Source organism: Plasmodium malariae, assembly GCF_900090045.1.
Source record: "Plasmodium malariae genome assembly, chromosome: 10".
Taxonomy (NCBI): domain Eukaryota; phylum Apicomplexa; class Aconoidasida; order Haemosporida; family Plasmodiidae; genus Plasmodium; species Plasmodium malariae.
The window spans coordinates 1,014,777-1,033,948 of NC_041784.1; the positions used below are offsets into that span (position 1 = coordinate 1,014,777).

Consider the following 19,172-nt stretch of genomic DNA (forward strand, 5'->3'; position numbering starts at 1 on the left):
TCTTTTATTTTATTTTATTTTATTTTTTGTCACTGATAGCATGATTAGCAAAACTTTTTTTTATTTCGTTCAAGCAAACGTTTAACGAGTTTGGTAACACATTTTAAATGGGAATTTTCTTTCTTATTGTAAAAATATGAACCGTGCATAATTTTTTATAACAATTATGAACATGTGCATAAAAATTTTCCTTTTTTGAGCGCACATATTATTTTTTTTTTTTATATATTTATTTTGCGCCTTTTTCCCACTTTTTGATAGCATTGTGTGTAACGTGGGCAGCACATATACAGTTTATACATTTCTTGTTGCTGCCTATCTTGGGGAAACGTGGCTTCATACTATGAACAACTGAAAATTGGAAATACCCCACGAAATGTCATTCGGATCATCTTTTTGAATGTTAGTACCAAACTCAACAATCAATTTGCTCGAATTGTGAGGTATAATAACATCAATTAATGAAAAAAATTTGGATTCTCCAGTAGAATTTCCACAAATATTTATAGAGTTTTCTTTATTAACTTGTGAATGTGTATCAGTCCAAACATAAAAAAGATCTTCTTTTTCATCCCTTCCAATTTTCAAATAAGCTGTTTGATTATTCCAATTGTCAATAAAATGAAAATTACATTTAATACGTATTTGAGTATGACTAGGAATATTTTCAAAAGTTTTATAAATTCGTCCCTTAGACAGTTTACCATAACCACCTAATAAATGTATTCCACCACATATAGACGTAAAATTATCAAAATTTTCACCTGACCATCCTTTTGTATTTGAGCTATTTGCAAAATTTTCGTGTACAACCAACTGAAATTGAGAAATACTCCTAATTTTTAAATTTCCTTCAATATTTAACACTTTAACAGATAAATCGGGGTTCAGAAAATTTAAATTATCATGTTCATCAATACTTATCAATGGTTTATTTTTTTTACTTATCATAAATTCATTTTGCGCATTTAGTCCTAACTTGTATTCCGTTCCTTCACTCCAAAATGTTATTCCGTTCTCTCTATTATCTTTTGACGATATTTGTAAGTTTGCCACTGTTAAGCTCCCTTTTACGGATATGTCGTTTTCGGTCTGTACTCCCTTGTTCAAAAGGAGGGCAACAACAGAGAAAAAGAGCAGCAGCATTGGCATGCTTATCGGCGGTTAGCGGGGATTGGCAGCAGATGTTACTCCAAAAAATTAATGCAAAAATTATGAATATAAAATGCAAAAAATAAGGTGCTTACAATATAAAATGCAAAAAATAAGGTGCTTACAATATAAAATGCAAAAAATAAGGTGCTTACAATATAAAATGCAAAAAATAAGGTGCTTACAATATAAAATGCAAAAATAAGGTGCTTACAATATAAAATGCAAAAAATAAGGTGCTTACAATATAAAATATAAAAAATAAGGAGCTTACAATATAAAATATAAAAAATAAGGAGCTTAGAATAAAAAATCAAAAGATTTAGCAGCGGACGGAAATGCTCCCGAAATGACCCCCCAAAATAGCAGTCCTAGTTTTAACTCAAATTAAGCCTAAAATCAGAGAGGTACGAATGAAGTGTATTTGAAAAATTTTAATTACAAAACATGAAAAATTAAAAAAAAAAAATAAAATACACGTATGTACATATGCACACATATACATATACGTAAGCTATACGTGCCACTCTTCGCTCTTCTGACCAAACGTAGCTTAAGGTGTATTTACACCCCTGGGCTTTAAATGTAATACTCCTCATTTCGAATTTTGCAAATTCGTCAGTTATGTATGCACACTTTTACATTTCCAAAATTGTACATTTGTAAATGTACATGTACGTGTATACATGTGTAGGTAAAAAAGTCCTTTAACTGCTTGTGTGTGTACGTCTTTTTTTTTTTTTTTTTCTTTTTTTTTAAAACAGAGCAAAAAACTGAAACGTACATGTAACAGTTCGAAGCGCTCGTTCTAATTAAGTAAAGAAAGTGGGCTACAATATCATACTATACTATATTCCGCAAAAATGAGATGAATCATATTCCATGTAAAAAAAAGAAAAAAAAAAAAAAAAATACAATACAATACAATAAACGTTTTATCGTATCTCTAAACATTTATGTCTTTTTCATATATTTATGCTGACTATAATGGGACATATTTCAAAAAAAAAAAAGAAAAAAAAAAAAAAAGAAAAACTAGCCATAATTTGTTCATATTCTTTATTTCCCCTAAAATGGAACTTTCGTAAAAAAAAAGAAATACGGGATGTGAAACAACGAAAAATTGGGTAAAAAATTGGGTAAAAAATTGGGTAAAAAACTGGGTAAAAAATTGGGTAAAAAATTGGGTAAAAAACTGGGTAAAAAATTGGGTAAAAAATTGGGTAAAAAACTGGGTAAAAAATTGGGTAAAAAATTGGGTAAAAAACTGGATGAAATATAAAACAGAATAAAACATAAAATGGAATAAAAGCAGAATAAAACTTGGATTAAACATCCCCAAAATGTATAGCAACACTTATACGAATGCAACCCATTTATGCTCACACAGGTTGAGTAGGAAGGGCGCACATCATATCCTTGTCATCCCAAAGAAAAACTTCAAATTATGAAAGATTACATTCTTCTAGTATTTTATAGTATAGTGTTGATGAATCTATGTCCATTTCAAGAAATTGAATTTTGGTTGGCAATAAATGTTCGCTCATTAATTTTGTTAAATTGAAGTCTGAATAATAATCTGGAAAAATTTGTGGTTTTTTGTTCATATATATTTTTTTCATGTACGAGTTTTTCATTATAGTCAAATGTGGAGTAATCTGTTCTTCTGAACTATTTATTTTATGCATATCTTCATTTTGTTTTATCCCCTGTTTGTTATTCTTTTTGCTCTTTTTGTCATCCCTCTTGCTTTTCTTACTATTACATATAATTTTTATATCTCTTTTTTCAAAAGACTCTTTTAAAATTTTGATAAGATCTATTATATAGTTTTTGCTCTCATCTTTTAAACTAACATATAAGACATCATTACGAAATGTTTCTAATTTATCAAAACAGATATTCATTTGATTCATTTTCTTAATTCCTTTCATAGCTTCATGAAAAGCTTTTCTGGATTCTTCCAATTCCGATTTTTTAATATATAAAATTAAAAGAGAAATATGAAATTTATTTTGTTCTACTATACATTCTTTTAACATTTCATATTTTGTAATAACATGATTTTGTATTTTCACTAATTCTTCTGTTACTACTTTATTATTGTTTAGAGGAATGCATACAAAACAATTCGGCCTCACATGGCTCATTTTGTTGTGCTGCAGTGTGTACAACCTAGATTTCGTATTGCTAATAATATTGTGGTTATCATTACAATACTTAGAATAGTACTCATAATGATAACTGTAATGATTATCATTACTATAGTGATAATCGCTTCTAATGAAAACTCGATATAAGCTAAAACACCGGTAAATGCTTCTTCTTATGTTCATTTAGCAGTTCTTTATGCACACACGTTATTCCGAATGGGTAAAATGGGAAAATATGGAAAACATGAGATAAAAAAAAAAAGGAAAAAAAAAATGAACTATAAAAATGAAATAAAAAAATGAACTATAAAAATGAAATAAAAAAAAAGAGAATAGTTCCTTCTCCTTCAGGTCACTACACTCAGCTAGCCATTTCGACTGTAAGAAAAATAGAAAACTAAGCAATCCGTTAACACAACTCTATGAATGAGGCAGGAGCTCATCATAGCTCCATATTTCTACTCTTATGCAAAGGAAGTGCCCTAAATTTGTATACACAGATGTAAACACTTAATCCTTAATCCCTCATACGTACACATTTATATATATATATATATATATATATATATATATATATATATACGAATGTGTACACTTATTTATGCATACGTATGTATATACATCTACGCTCATATAAGTATGCGTACGCCCCGCTCTTAAGGAATGACAAACAAATTTTAAGTATTTCAAAATTATAATGGCAAACAAAAAAATGCACACTTATGGCATAAAACCCTTCTCTTTTCTACTATCACGAAATTTTAAGAAAGCTCGCATAAAAAAGGAGTTCCACTATTTTTGCTCTTAATCGTTGCACACTGTTTTTCCTAATTTTGTCAAAATTAGGGCATAAAATGGAAAGAATAGTAGCAAAAATGGAAAGAATAGTAGCAAAAAATGGAAAGAATAGTAGCAAAAAATGGAAAGAATAGTAGCAAAAAATGGAAAGAATAGTAGCAAAAATGGAAAGAAGGTTGGCAAAAATAGTAGCAAAAAAATTGGCAAAAATATTAACAAAAAAATTGGCAAAAAAATGGTCAAATTAGCGGAAAAACGGAAGAAATAAAGAGGAAGCAATTCTTCCCATATGCACAAACATCCCTGTGTACAACTACAAATCGCACTCAATTTTTACGACGCTGTAATTTCAAAGGCGATATAAAAATATGAGCATGAGGAAGAAGAGTAGGTATCATGTAAGTGAGTGCTTTTCCTGCTCTGTGTATGTAGCACGTAGGTGAAAAGATATCGAATGGATCGTGAAAAAATGCTGAAAAGATGTTAAAATGCTAATACAGTGTTAATAAAATGCTGGAATAATACTGAAACAATGCTAAAAAAAGAATAAAATAAGGCTAAAAACAGTTTGAACAAATTCGAAAAACAGTTTGAACAAATGCTAAAAACAGTTTGAACAAATGCTAAAAACAGTTTGAACAAATGCTAAAAACAGTTTGAACAAATGCTAAAAACAGGCTGAACAAATGCAAAAAACAGGCTGAACAATGTCAACTTCATTTTCATCCGCTTGCTTACCTGCCCTTATATTCTGAACGAGTAACCAGTATGCTCCTTCCATCGATATACCGCTACTGTGCAGAGAAGAAAATTTATAGGTTTATCAGAACAGCTGCCTTAAATAACAAAATAAATATCACAGGGGGGGATGGGGCAAAAAAAAAAAAAAAAAAATTAAGCTCAAAAACTACTAAATATATTAATTATCTTTTTCTGAAAAGGAAAAAAGTAGAAGAACAAATACGTTTTAATAATATAAAAAGGAAACAACTAAAAGATATATCAACTCCATTTCATGTTATTTATAAAATTAAAAATAATCAATTACAGCTGGTGAAGAAATATCCCCATTTGGAAAATTCTTGTAAGCAGAATGAAGCAGAACAACAGCTCATCAGTGATAAAAATGGACCAACCAGTGGTCATTTAAGAAATGCGGGTACTAAGTCTAACCAAATTTATTATGTCAAAGATAAAGGAAAAAATGCAAATAAGTATTTGCAGATTGACACTAATATGAATATAGAAAAGAATGTAATACTAACAGTGATGCACACAGATAGAAACGTACTTCATAAGGGTAAAGACAAGCTTTTTGATAAGTACACAAAGGAGTGTACATTTTATCCTTGTGATAATATTAGAGCAAACAAAAAATGGAGCAATTTAAAAAGTATGAATAGCATTAATAATATTATCGAAATAAGAAAAAATAAAGACATAAACAATTTGTACTTGATAACAAGTTTAATAAATATATATCATGAAAATGGTTACAACTATTTAGTTCTAAATGTAATGAAACAGCTAAAATATTTGCAGTACTATATGAATATTAGACAACTAAGTCTAATCATGTATAATTTGTACAAATTTTATTTTATAAGTATCATAAGGAACATATTTTCAAAGGACGATATGGCAAATATGGACGCCTATTTCGATTCGTTTTACGTGTTGGACGACCACGTGTTCCGGCGTAGTGTAAGTAGTAGCAGTGTAAGTAGTAACAGTGTAAGTAGTAACAGTGTAAGTAGTAACAGTGTAAGTAGTAACAGTGTAAGTAGTAACAGTGTAAGTAGTAACAGTGTAAGTAGTAACAGTGTAAGTAGTAACAGTGTAAGTAGTAGCAGTGTAAGCAGTAACAGTGTAAGTAGTAGCAGGGGTAGCGGTGGCGATCACATGAGGTACGCCATGGTCGAGCCCAGCTTGATAAGGGCGTTTCTCATATCGTTGGTCAGCAACCTGAAGAAGGATTTACATGACGAAAAGGATATGAATGTGTTGAGCAAAATAATTTTCGTTTTTTCCTTTTTCCATGTCCATGATAAACAATTGTATGAGATGTTAATTGACAGAATTTTAAAAAGTGTTCACATAAAGAGTAATCATAAAATTAATTATTTTTCCTTAATATCCTTGGCTTTTGAAAAGCTAAATTTATACTACTCCAAAATTTCCTTTATACATTCTTATATTATTACAAAGAAAATGAAAAAATTGACAAAAACAGCACAAACATTTTTTATGACCAATAAATATAAAAGAAAAAAATTAAAACAAGTCAACTTATTTGATGTACATAAAAAAAAAAAAAAAATTTCTCTAATTCATCTGAAGGATTTACTCACCTATATGTACGTAATGAACAGAAATAATCTAAAGAACAATAAATTTGTTCTCACCTTATTAAATTATGCTAGTTGCTACTTCAACCAAAGTAGGGCAAGTGGACAAGCCACTTGCTATAAGTACTCATACTCTCAGAGTGTTAGCACCATTAGCCACACTAGTGGTATTTGCAGGGTTTACCCTACGAGTGTGCTATCCTCAAAGGATGAACGCATAACAGCAAATGGTGTACGCAATAACTGCTTGATGTATTTTACAAGTTTGAAAAATAATAATTTTAAGTGTACCCGAGATGACGATTTGAAAAGGGAAAAAAGAAAAACGATGTTGTTCTCATACAGTAATATGATTCTCAAAAGTAATACGAAAAATAAAAAATTAAATAAATTTTTAGCCCTCTATTCGTTATATAAAATAAATAAAAATACTCATCGTAGTAATTTACCAAAGGGTTACTACACAAACTGCATTTCGTTAGCTGAGCAAAGGGATGTAGGTGCGAGGGGTATCTATGCAATAGATAGTAACGTAACTGGTATTGACGTAACTGGTATTGACGTAACTGGTATTGACGTAACTGGTATTGACGTAACTGGTATTGACGTAACTGGTATTGACGTAACTGGTAGTAACGTAACTGGTAGTAATGTAACTGGTAGTAACGTAACTGGTAGTAACGTCAGTGGTAGCGATATTACCGCCGGTGGGGGCTTCACTACATTGCAGAGGGCAGAACTGGACGATGGAAGAATGATGCGTGGAAGGATGGCTCATGCTGATTCTGCTCAATGTGTATCCATAAACAGGGGAGATAAATGTTCTTCCACAAGACAAAGGGGAAATTGCGAAGAAAACGTAGATCGAACTGCGCAAAAAGGGGGATATATCAGTACTGTTGTTGGTGGTTCTACTGAAAATTATGGTAGTGTTAGTGGTTCCGTTGCTTACCGGGGGAACTTCCCCGCACGTGAGAAGAAGGACGGTGTTATGATTACAGGTAAACCGTTCATAAATTGCTACAACATTAATTTATTTTCTCTTACATTAGTGTTGCATCATTTGGTGCATTATGATTATCTATATTTAAAAAAAGTTGAAGCTTTCAATAGTTTAGTTAAGTTATACTTAGATCTAATAAGAAGTACGAAATTACGAAATATGCATTATTTTTACACTTATCGAATTATTGAAATTAATAGAAAGATAAATATTTTTAATAATTTTATTATCAAATTATTATATTCCTCCATTTTGTTTAAATGTAGCACTGACAATCTTTTTAACAAGTCAATCATTCTCAGTTTTTACGCACATAATGTTTGTTTCTATTTGATTATGTTATATGAACAATTAGTAAAAAGCAAAATAAAAGACTACGTTTTGAATGATGCAGTACACACATATATATTGAATTTCCTTAAGTATAGTAATAATGTTGAAGAGGGGGCTGATCACTTGCTCTATCTTCGATGCTTAAAGGTTCTCTGTTTAGTGAAATGTAGAAGAATTGATGGATACAGGGATATAGGTATCCGTGGAAGCAGTAGCGTAGGCAGCAATGGAAGCAATCCTGTCAAGCGCAGGTATGTACTACGTAATGGCTTTATCACGGCCAGCCATAGCGATAGAGAAAATGTGGATCAGGAAAAGAGGGCAGTCATAGAGGAGTATGCGAATAGTTGGCCATATTTTGATTTTCAATTTTTAATTTTTAAAAATATGAAAAAAGTGAAATGGCGTTCTATCGATAATTTGTGTTTATTAAAATTTTACAAATACATGAATAAATTAAAAAAAGTGGAAAATATTTGTAGGAATAGACGAAGTTATTGTGGTGACAAGGTCAGGCAGTTATCTGACGATGTGCACAATAAGATATGTAAAATAGTTAAAGAAAGAATTTATGACTTTTCTTTTTTAGATTTGATAAAATTGTACTTATATAGCAATAAAGAATTAAAAAGGAAAGTATTTCATTTGGGATTCTTCTTCAATAATTTATTATCATCAGGGAGTAACATAATGGCAAAAAATGGAGATGATGTTTACGCCTTTTTAATTTTTAAAACAACTATCACACACATGTGTTTAAGTGAGATATTAAAAAAAAAAAAAAAAAAGGGGAAATTTTTTATTAAACATTTTGAAGAAATTGGTGTAAAAATTCTAACCATGTACAAAAATTATGCACAGAAAAATATTGAAAAAATAAAAAAGAAATATTTATACCAAACAGTTGTGTATACTTTTTTATATTTGTGTATGCTTTTTCAAAAAAAGAATATAAAAAATTGTGAGCACAAAATGACAAACGAAAAAAAAAAAGTAAAAGAAAGAAAAAGAAAAAAAGGGATAGTGGAAAATTTGTTCGAAATTTTAAAAATTAGCCTGAACAACTGGTTATTCAGTACAGACGAAAGGAGTGTACTCATATACGTTTTTCTTTTACATATGCAAAATATACAAAGTAGAAATAAACAAATAAGAGCTTTATTTTTTAGCAAAAGGCATGCAGAAAATTTTGTACAAGTGGTTTCACCGCGTTGTATGGAACAAATGAACAAAATATTTAGATCCCATTTTATTAGGTGCTCATCATGTATGACATATGTTAATCCATTACTTTTATTCTTTTTATTTAAATATATAATATTTTTAAAGAATTACAAGAATAGAAAGGAAAAGAAAAATGTAGAACAACTTATTAACAGCAGTACTATATATCATCATCTCTTGAGTGCAAATAATGACTATTGTTATCTCGACTTTATTTTTTATGCCATAAATAAAAATAATTTTATACTAAGCAACACTCTGTTTGATGATTTCACAAATATTTATTTTAATAAACAAAATTATACCTACAAAAAGGGACCTACTATTACTGATAATTTTGTACACGCAGAAGGTGCAAATCCATACATATCAAGCCCACACATGCCAGGCATCCACACGTCAAGCACCCACGCGTACCATTTATGGGAATGGAATAAACTAATCAACGTTTTGTCAACAAACCAGAACGATCAGCATATATATAAAAGCATTGCTTATAACTTTATTGCTCGTAGGAGATCCATAGAGTACTCAATGAAAACTGCATTGAACATGAACAAAAAAGAAATGTTTTTCCTCTAGCCCTGAAAGAGGAGAAGCCATCCGGTAGAGTATACGTAACGCGATAATTCAAGCACACATATATATATATATATATATATGTATACGTACACACATTAGTATACATCTATACATGTGTGTGTACATGTTTATAAATAGCTACTCTCACGTCTGTCAAACAATGTACAGAGCTTTTCAAAACACATATTCCAATATATGCTTGTTTTTTGTTTTTTGTTGTTTTTTCATTTTTGTTAAGGAAAACAACTATCCGAATTTAAAATTTTTTTTTGTACATTAGTATCTGCTATATGTTAATTTCAATGTTAACCTTAGTTTTGACTTCATCTTACTCAACTTCCAACGCTACTTCTACCTTTGCTTTAATTTCCTCGTTTGTTATGAATCAACTCTGTCACTTGAGCTCTTGAGGCTTGTACCTCTGCGCCCATCCATTTCATTGTTTACTTTAATGTGTTAAATTTGCAGCTCTTTAATTAACTTTTGAACTTTTTGTATTCCCCACGTCAGTTACAGTTGCTGTTAGTATTTTGCTCACAATTATAAGTTTTAATTAATTAATTAGTATTAATCTGTTCTAATATTTTTTCTTTTTTTTCTTTTTTTTCTTTTTTTTCCGACTACTTATGTACGAACAATTTCACATTTTACCTTCCTCTTTCGTAGTGTTACCTTATCAATATATGCCGCGTTACGCATAAATGTCCGCGGTCTATATTCATGCGAACATCCACAAGTACATCCATATATACAAATGTATATCCATCCTTCCACACATGCATATCTGTAGGCTCAATAAATTTAACAGCATGGAAGTGCGCACATTTCTCTTTCTACATTTATTTTTGATTAACAGTTGATGTAGTGTACAAACTCCGCTGTACAGGTAGGAATCACGTTCGGCCTCTTTTGAAGCAGAAAAAATAAAAATAAAAATACGAAGTAAAATTAAAAAGTAAAAAAAAAAATAAATAAATAAAATAAAGTGGAAGAATGTATATATATGCACGTATATATACATATATGCGCGTACGTATGCATATACGCATTTATATATGTGCATTATTTTATTTCATTTTAGCGATTTTGAAAATAAATAAATAAAATAAAATAATTGGCTAGTCGTATTTTGAAAAAAAAAAAAAAATTTTAAGTTTTTAATGATTTATTTTTCATGCTGTAGAAGAAAACCCACCTTTTTTTTTTTTTTTTTTTCTCCTTTTTTTACTTCCTTTTTTATGGACCTCCATGGAGCTGTTAAAAAGAGGAATATAAATAGAAATACGCATGTATATACAAGTATATATATATATATATATATATACGTATATCTGTGCATATGTATGAGTATATATATGCATATGTATTATGCATGTAGGGCCTTTGCTTACATAAATGAAAGAACAAGCCTCAGCCCCCCCTCCCTCCTATCCCTGCTGCTTTTATTTAGGTTCCATTTTTTTTTACACATTTTGCAATTTTTTTTCATTCTAATATTTATTGGCCAAACTTATCACACTGAACATTTTTCTCTTGTCAATTATTATAAAGATGAAAATAGAATACAGCAACGCAAGTAATTTAACAGATGAGGATTTATATGGCAAGTATGTACAGCTTCGTAAGAGCATAGATATGGAAAAGGGCACTACCCATAGTGACTACATTAAAGAAATGAAGGACTTATTAATGGCTGTCCTTTTAAAATATAAAGCTATAAAATTTGGCGATTTCGTTTTAAAATCAAAAAGAAAATCGAAATATTTTTTTTCAAGTGGCGTTCTTAATAATATTGTTTCAGCAAATATTATTTCCTTTTTAATAGCTAACTTAATTTTGACAAAGAATATTCCTTTTGATTATTTACTTGGGGCATCTTATAAAGGAATTCCAATTGTTACTCTGACTAGCCATTTCTTATTTAGTTCCAATAAATTTGCAAATGTTTTTTATTTATATGATAGAAAGGAAAAAAAAGAATATGGTGATAAGACCGCTATTGTTGGAAATATAGATGAACAGGACACCACTATTATTGACAATGGTAATACTAATCATAGTAAAGAAAAAAATGTAATAATTATTGATGATGTATTTACTTGTGGTACTGCTTTAGGAGAAATAATAAATAAATTGAAATGCTATCATAATTTGAAAGTTATAGCTTTTATTGTTCTTCTTAATAGAAATGAATATGAAATAAATGAAATGAATGAAAAAGTTTATTTTAAAGATTTATTTGAGCAAAAATTTCATATCCCCCTGTACAGTATTCTTAGCTACAACGAGGACCTTGAGCATATCATTGGATAGGAAACTGTGGAAGGGAAATATTTTTACCTTTTATTTTTCTTTTTTTTTGCAACTATTTGGACTTATATTTTGCTTTTATTTTGCCTTTACTTTGATTTTTTTCCCTTTCCCTTTACCTCTATTTTATTTTTTGTTTTATTTTTTTTTTCCCATTTTTTGATTTTTTTTTGTCATGAATTTACATTTTTCATAAGTGTTTCAAACGCAAAAAAATAAGATAAAAGTAAGAGGAGTACGTATAACTTAATACGTAAAAATGTTCTGTAGGTACATGTATATATTATTACCTATATGCGAACATATTGCATACATACATATACGTATATTCTTAGTATATATATATATAATACCTATATAAAATAAACAAAGAATGATTAACACAAATATGGGGTGATAAATGAAGACAGGAAAAAATAAAAATTTTATTAAGTAAAAATAAGGAAAAAAAAAAGAAAAGTACGCAATGCAAAATAATGAATAAAAAAAAAAAAAAATTTTAAATTATTTAATCATTAAATTAAAAAATGTTCACATCACTGTGTTGTATAGGTAGAGTATGTGTGCGTATGCACAAGTATGTATATATCTACATGCACATGTACATACAAATATACATATATTTCTTCTTTTTCCAACACCTTTTTTCATATACTTTGGGGTCATTTTTTTAAAAAAAAATATGAACAATTCTTGTAAAGATAAAAATATACAAAAAAGGAAATTGGCACTTGGTGTATACTTGGAAAATCTCCAAAACACAAAAACGTTGAAAAAAAAAAAAAAAATTTTATTATTGCTTGTTCATGCTTTTATTTTATATCATTGCTTGTTCACGCTTTTATTTTATATCATTGCTTGTTCACGCTTTTATTTTATATTATTGCTTGTTCATGCTTTTATTTTATATTATTACTTGTTCACGCTTTTATTTTATATTATTACTTGTTCACGCTTTTATTTTATATCATTGCTTGTTCACGCTTTTATTTTATATTATTACTTGTTTACGCTTTTATTTTATATTATTACTTGTTCACGCTTTTATTTTATATCATTGCTTGTTCACGCTTTTATTTTATATTATTACTTGTTCATGCTTTTATTTTATATTATTACTTGTTCATGCTTTTATTTTTTTGTATTATCTTTCCCCTTTGCTTACAATTTTATATATAAATACATACATATGCCCAACAGATAAATTATTAGCAACACTTTTTTTTATTATCCTTAACTGGTTTTGCGTTCAAGTTTATGTGTGTCCTTCCTTTTTGCTGATTTTCAAGTTGAGACTTATTTTTTATTTCATATGCCATCGTTTTAAACGCCTGTTCAACATTATGGGCTATTTTAGCTGAGGTTTCTAAAAATTGAATATTACAACTATCGGCTAATTCTTTTCCTTCTTCATAACTTACACTTCGATCATTTTTTAAATCTATTTTATTCCCTATCAGTATTTTTTGAACATCCTCCGAAGCATACCTTTGAAAAGAACAAATCATAATGACAATGAGGAGGGTGCACACACACACACACATGCACATATATATATATACATACATTTTACGCAATACAATGTAATAATTTCATATTTTAAAAAGTGACGAATTTTTCTCTTCGTTGATCAATTTTTTATGCTCACTTTTCTATCTCAATTATCCAGTTTTTGACGTTATTGAAACTGTCTCTATCTGTCACATCGTATACTATGATAATACCTGACATGTTCAGAAAAGATGAAAAAAATGCGCAATAAGGAAGTAGAAAGGTGTACACACAAGCGCGTACATAATTATATCCATACATATACGCATATGTTTTACATATATTCGCATGAACATGTTCATAAACTCCATAAAATCATTAACATGTGCATTATTTCAACATGAACTTTATTTAATTATTTAATAAAAAAAAAAAAAACCTTGCGCTCCTCTATAATATGATGATGTTATTGTTCTGAACCTTTCCTGTCCCGCTGTATCCCACTATAATTATTAAAAAAAAAAAAAAAATTTTTTACATTTCGTTACGCATTTATTTTTATAATTTTTACTTTTGTCACTTTTACTGCTATCATTGTTATTTTACTATATGAACTTATACATATACTTAAATATAAATGTACATATGCTATTATTACTATTTGCAATTTTATTATTTTATCATCAATTTCTATAGTTTTAATTTTGAAGTCCACTCCTATTGTGCTAATGTAACTATCTGTGTAGGTATCATCCTAAAAAAAAAAAAAAAAAAATCAAACTTATGTTCTCTCAACAACATAATTATTTAATTTGTGCAAAATATTTAGTACATTAAATTTTTGTTATATCATCATTTCCATACGAACATGTTGATATAACGTTTTTCTATATTTTCCTTTTTTTCTTGTATTTTAAATAATGCAAAAAAGTAGATATATTAGTTTCACAAATTCTTCCTTTTCATGATATTACATATATAACTAAAGTCACATGTCTGAGTAATAATAAATTTTTTCTTTCTTTTTTCTTTAAATGTTTTTATATTTTTGTTACGGCAAAACGAAGGAGTAAACAGGATTTCCCAACACCACTATCTCCAATTAACAAAATTTTGAATAAGCTATCACTGGAAATGGGAAAATAACGAAAAGGAATACAATGTTGTGCATACATGTATGTGTGTATATGTGTATGGGCGTATATATGTATATTTTTATATTTGTATGTGTGTATATATGTATATGTGTAAGTGTATATATGTATATGTGTAAGTGTATATATGTATATGTGTAAGTGTATATATATATTGTATGTATTTATGTATGTATAACTGCAGTATACAACTGAGGGTACAAATATGCGTATTCGCAAGGAACTACATGTAGTTAATAAATAAAAACAACACACAAACATATATATACATACACATATATACTATACATACACATATATACTATACATACACATATATACTATACATACACATATATATATACACATACATATACATGTATATACATGTATGTAAGCACTTGCAAATACTTTAAACATTGTGGCACATGAACATATATATTTATTTTTGAATGCTTTAAATGTGAAAACTTACTAGCTATCATTCATTTTGGGTTACAAAAATTCTATATTTATTAAAAATGAAAAAAATAAAATAATAAAAAACAAAAAAAAAAAGGAAAAAACATGAAAGAACATGAAAAAAATATGAAAAAAACATGAAAAAAAAAAAAAAAAAATACAATTGTCAATCAAATGTAATATTTAGAATTAACATTAAATTTGAAAAAAAAAGAAAACGAGTGGGGGGAAAAAAAAAAAAAAGAAGAAGAAAAAAAGTAAAATAAAATATAAAAAAAAAAGATAATAACGCGTAAAAAATAATTATGTTTGTTCATCTATATGAAAAATTAATGATAGAAAAAAAAATCATACATGTATATATTTATATATATGTATATATTTATATATATGTATATACTTATATATATATGTATATATTTATATATATATGTACATATGTACATAGTACGTATGTATACCTTTATGTATAACGTATGCAGCATTAACATAATGATTATAACGCGTTATATGTAAATGTTCATTTATATATTACATATTCAAACAAAAAAATAGAAAAAAAAAAAATAAATAAATTATGAACATGTTCATAAAATAAAAAAATAAAATATATAGTAAAATAGTAATATACAAAACAGTAAAATACAAAACAGTAAAATACAAAACAGTAAAATACAAAACAGTAAAATACAAAACAGTAAAATACAAAACAGTAAAATACAAAACAGTAAAATACAAAACAGTAAAATACAAAACAGTAAAATAAAAACAGAAAACAAAACAGTAAAATACAAAACAGTAAAATACAAAACAGTAAAATACAAAACAGTAAAATACAAAACAGTAAAATACTAAATAGTTAAATACTGAACAGTAAAATACTAAATAGTTAAATACTGAACAGTAAAATACTAAATAGTAAAATGCAAAATATAAAATGAAAAGATTGATTTGTTGGTATAAGCATATAACACATTTAAAATAATAGCGATACTGAAATAAATTCTAAACATGTTTATAAAAAAGAAAAAAAAAAAAAAATTCATATTTTTGGAAATATAAGGAAAGTTACAGATTTACGCGGATAATTTTTCGCATGTGTACAAAAAGGAATAAAATACAGGAAAAAGATAAAATAAATAATAAATAAACTAAAGGAACAAAATGAGCATGATAAACATAAGGAACAAAACGAACATGATGATGCCACAGGAAAGTAGCATAGTCATAATACTAGCACAATATATGACCATAACACAGCGTAGAGTAAAATGAGAATTACATATTTACCTACATATACATATGTACATATATACGTGTATACATGACAAAATAAACGTGTATTTCCCGTTTTCCAACGACATATTATTATACAATACAGTATTATCTCTAAGAGCATAGCATAAATTCATATTTTTGCATTTTTTTTTTTTTTTTATCTTACAGTGTTACAATTTCTTTTATTAAATATTTTCCCTTGTATTATGTATATACATACGTATATATAAACATAAATGTATTATAAATGCACTTGGAATAATATCATAAAGATACTATATTTTGCATATATGAAACGTGTTACATAGTTCTTGAAGTGTAGAAAATATATATATATATATATATATATATATGTATATGTATATGTGTATATGCAAATATGCGCTTCCTAACAGTATTTTATGTGTTAAATAACGTTATTACGATTGTATATGAACCATAATTAAATTAACGTTTCCAAAGCATGCACGTACACACATACGGACATACATATTTACATACATACACATATACGTATAAACATACGTACACACACCTACATAGACATGCGCACGCTTTTATGCTTCTTTAACAATCAACGGAATGAATGTTGTACCCCATTCTTGTGATAGGATAATTTTCCTTCAAAAATGAAGAAATAATAAGACACTTTTTTTTTTATGAATAGGCAAGGAATTATGAACTAAAAATAGGAGGGAGAATAAAAAGGAAATCAAAAAAAAAAAAAAAAAAAAAAAAAAAGAACCTAAGAAGGTACACAGTTAAACATTAAAAGGTTAATACAGCATAACGATGACAGTGTATTATGCAATGAAAAGTATACCAGTCGTTTTTATGTTTATAATTGTTTATTCCCGTACGCACTCATTAAGGGTGGAATTAAAGAAATAACAAATTTAAATGATAATAACGTAATGAATGGAATATTCTTGTTTTCCATTCGTAATTTATGTATGACAACATGCGCAAATTCCTGGCTTCCTATGTATAATAATGTCCAAAAAACAGAAAAAGATAATTTAAAGGAAAACTTTTTCCTACAATCGTTCCTTTCTCTTTCATTTTATAAGTAACGAATTAACTTAATGATACACATGTTCACACACCTGTTATTTTATATATATATATATATTTTTTTTTTTTTTTTGATTATGTATTGTTAACGTAAATTTTGCCCATTCATATTGGACTTAAAAAGCGGATTAAGAGTTGTAATAAGGTAAAGAATGAGTAAAAAAATAAGATAAAAAATGAGCGAAAAGTAAGATAAAAAATGAAAAAAAATGAACGGAAAAAATATGATTTTATTTTCCCTCCTTTCGTTTTTGCCTTTTTACCTTATTACCTTTTCACCTTATTACCTTTTCGCGTTTTTACACCTTTTCACGTTTTTCTTAACATAAGCATGGAGCCTCCTCAGCATCGATATTTCATTAATTTTATTTTTATAATTTTGTGCTCTTCTGATAATATATGAAAAAAATGTTATATGTCATTCTAGACTTTTTGGTTTTACTTGACTTTTTTATTTATATCTATGCACTTGGTTGAAGCATTCTGCTAATACAAAAAAAAAAAAAACAAAAAAATTAAAAAAAAAAAAAGATGAAATGCCTTTAATGCAATATACAGAACAGGGGAAGATCCGCCTTAATTTACATTCACAGAAATGCACATCAATTTATCCGTTTAACTATTTACCTAGTTTAATATAAATGATTGAAACTTTTTTAATTTTTTTTTTTTTTTTTTTTTTTTTTTTTTGGAAATATCTTAGAATTCAAATAATCTAAGAATTTTTGATAGCAACACAAAATATAACATGTTTTGACCACTTTGCAAATTTTAGGAACAAAATAAAGATACTCCATCCGGTTATAGGTTTTTTTTTTTTTTTTGTCTCTTTTGTTGCCTTATTTTTGCGCTATTTTTATTTTTACTTTATTTTTTCTTTTCCTTTCTGCATTTGTATCCTTTTTTTTCCTTTTTAAAATGAACATACGAGTATTTGAAATGGGGGGAAAAATGTATTGCACTAAACAGTAAACAGCTAGCCAATTGATAGGAAATTATGATATCAAAAAGAATATAATAAATTAAAATTTGTATATATAAAATGTGTACATATAAAATGTGTATATATGAAATGTGTATATATAAAATGTGTATATATGAAATATGTATATATAAAATATATTCATATATAGTAGGTTCATATATATATAATATGTTCATATATATATAATGTGTTCATATATATATAATATGTTCATATAAAATATGTTTGTACAAAATATGTTTGTACAAAATATGTTTGTACAAAATATGTTTGTACAAAATATGTTTGTTCAAAATATGTATATATAAAATATATATTTAAAAAAAGAAAGAAAGCATTTACTACCAGTGGGAATACCTATGAAGGTATACACCGTGGGGATGTATATATGCATTTGTACATTTTACCTCCACTTTTGCAGAGTTCCATTGGATAAGGAAGGAAGATATGGTAACTATAATTAACGTTGTAAAGAATTTATTTTTCTCAAAAGTGAATTCCCCAATAGTTTTAAATTATAGGCCATTTATACTTTTCCTTCGTAAGTGTACACATAATTATATGTACACGTACAGGTAATTATATTTCTGTGTATTAATATATATATATATATATATATAATTACTCCCGTGAAAATTTTTTATTTTCGAACAATGATCAGGTCAGCTACATTTGAACATTCAAAAGTTTGTTTATTCATCTAGGGCACTGTTAGGAAATGTTTTAGTACCCAATTTTTTTTTCCTTTTTTTTTTTTTTTTTGTTATCCCTCCGATAAAAAGCCCTTTCTCTTTGTAAAAAAAAAAAAAAAAAAAAAAAAAAAAGTAACAAATAATAAATAATAAA

At 27.5% G+C, this 19,172-nt stretch overlaps 5 protein-coding genes across 5 annotated transcripts; 2 read left to right on the forward strand and 3 right to left on the reverse strand.

Moving 5' to 3' along the window:
• Positions 1-336: 336 nt before the first annotated feature.
• On the reverse strand, positions 337-1,152 carry PmUG01_10031600 (conserved Plasmodium protein, unknown function; the record flags this gene model as incomplete). Its single annotated transcript, XM_029005508.1, has 1 exon — positions 337-1,152. One exon carries the CDS (start codon positions 1,150-1,152, stop codon positions 337-339), a length of 816 nt encoding a protein of 271 aa, XP_028862090.1.
• A 1,445-nt stretch (positions 1,153-2,597) lies between these two features.
• AKAL (AKAP-like protein, putative) lies at positions 2,598-3,488 on the reverse strand (the record flags this gene model as incomplete). The annotated part of the gene is made up of 1 exon (XM_029005509.1): positions 2,598-3,488. One exon carries the CDS (start codon positions 3,486-3,488, stop codon positions 2,598-2,600), a length of 891 nt encoding a protein of 296 aa, XP_028862091.1.
• Positions 3,489-4,871: 1,383 nt separating this feature from the next.
• Positions 4,872-9,593, forward strand: PmUG01_10031800 (conserved Plasmodium protein, unknown function; the record flags this gene model as incomplete). Its single annotated transcript, XM_029005510.1, has 1 exon — positions 4,872-9,593. One exon carries the CDS (start codon positions 4,872-4,874, stop codon positions 9,591-9,593), a length of 4,722 nt encoding a protein of 1,573 aa, XP_028862092.1.
• A 1,551-nt stretch (positions 9,594-11,144) lies between these two features.
• On the forward strand, positions 11,145-11,906 carry OPRT (orotate phosphoribosyltransferase, putative; the record flags this gene model as incomplete). The annotated part of the gene is made up of 1 exon (XM_029005512.1): positions 11,145-11,906. The coding sequence occupies one exon, from the start codon at positions 11,145-11,147 to the stop codon at positions 11,904-11,906; it is 762 nt and encodes a 253-aa protein (XP_028862093.1).
• A 1,205-nt stretch (positions 11,907-13,111) lies between these two features.
• Positions 13,112-15,016, reverse strand: PmUG01_10032000 (ras-related protein Rab-1B, putative; the record flags this gene model as incomplete). The annotated part of the gene is made up of 6 exons (XM_029005513.1): positions 13,112-13,391; positions 13,552-13,627; positions 13,834-13,897; positions 14,053-14,148; positions 14,450-14,522; positions 15,003-15,016. 6 exons carry the CDS (start codon positions 15,014-15,016, stop codon positions 13,112-13,114), a joined length of 603 nt encoding a protein of 200 aa, XP_028862094.1.
• Between the last annotated feature and the right edge of the window lie 4,156 nt (positions 15,017-19,172).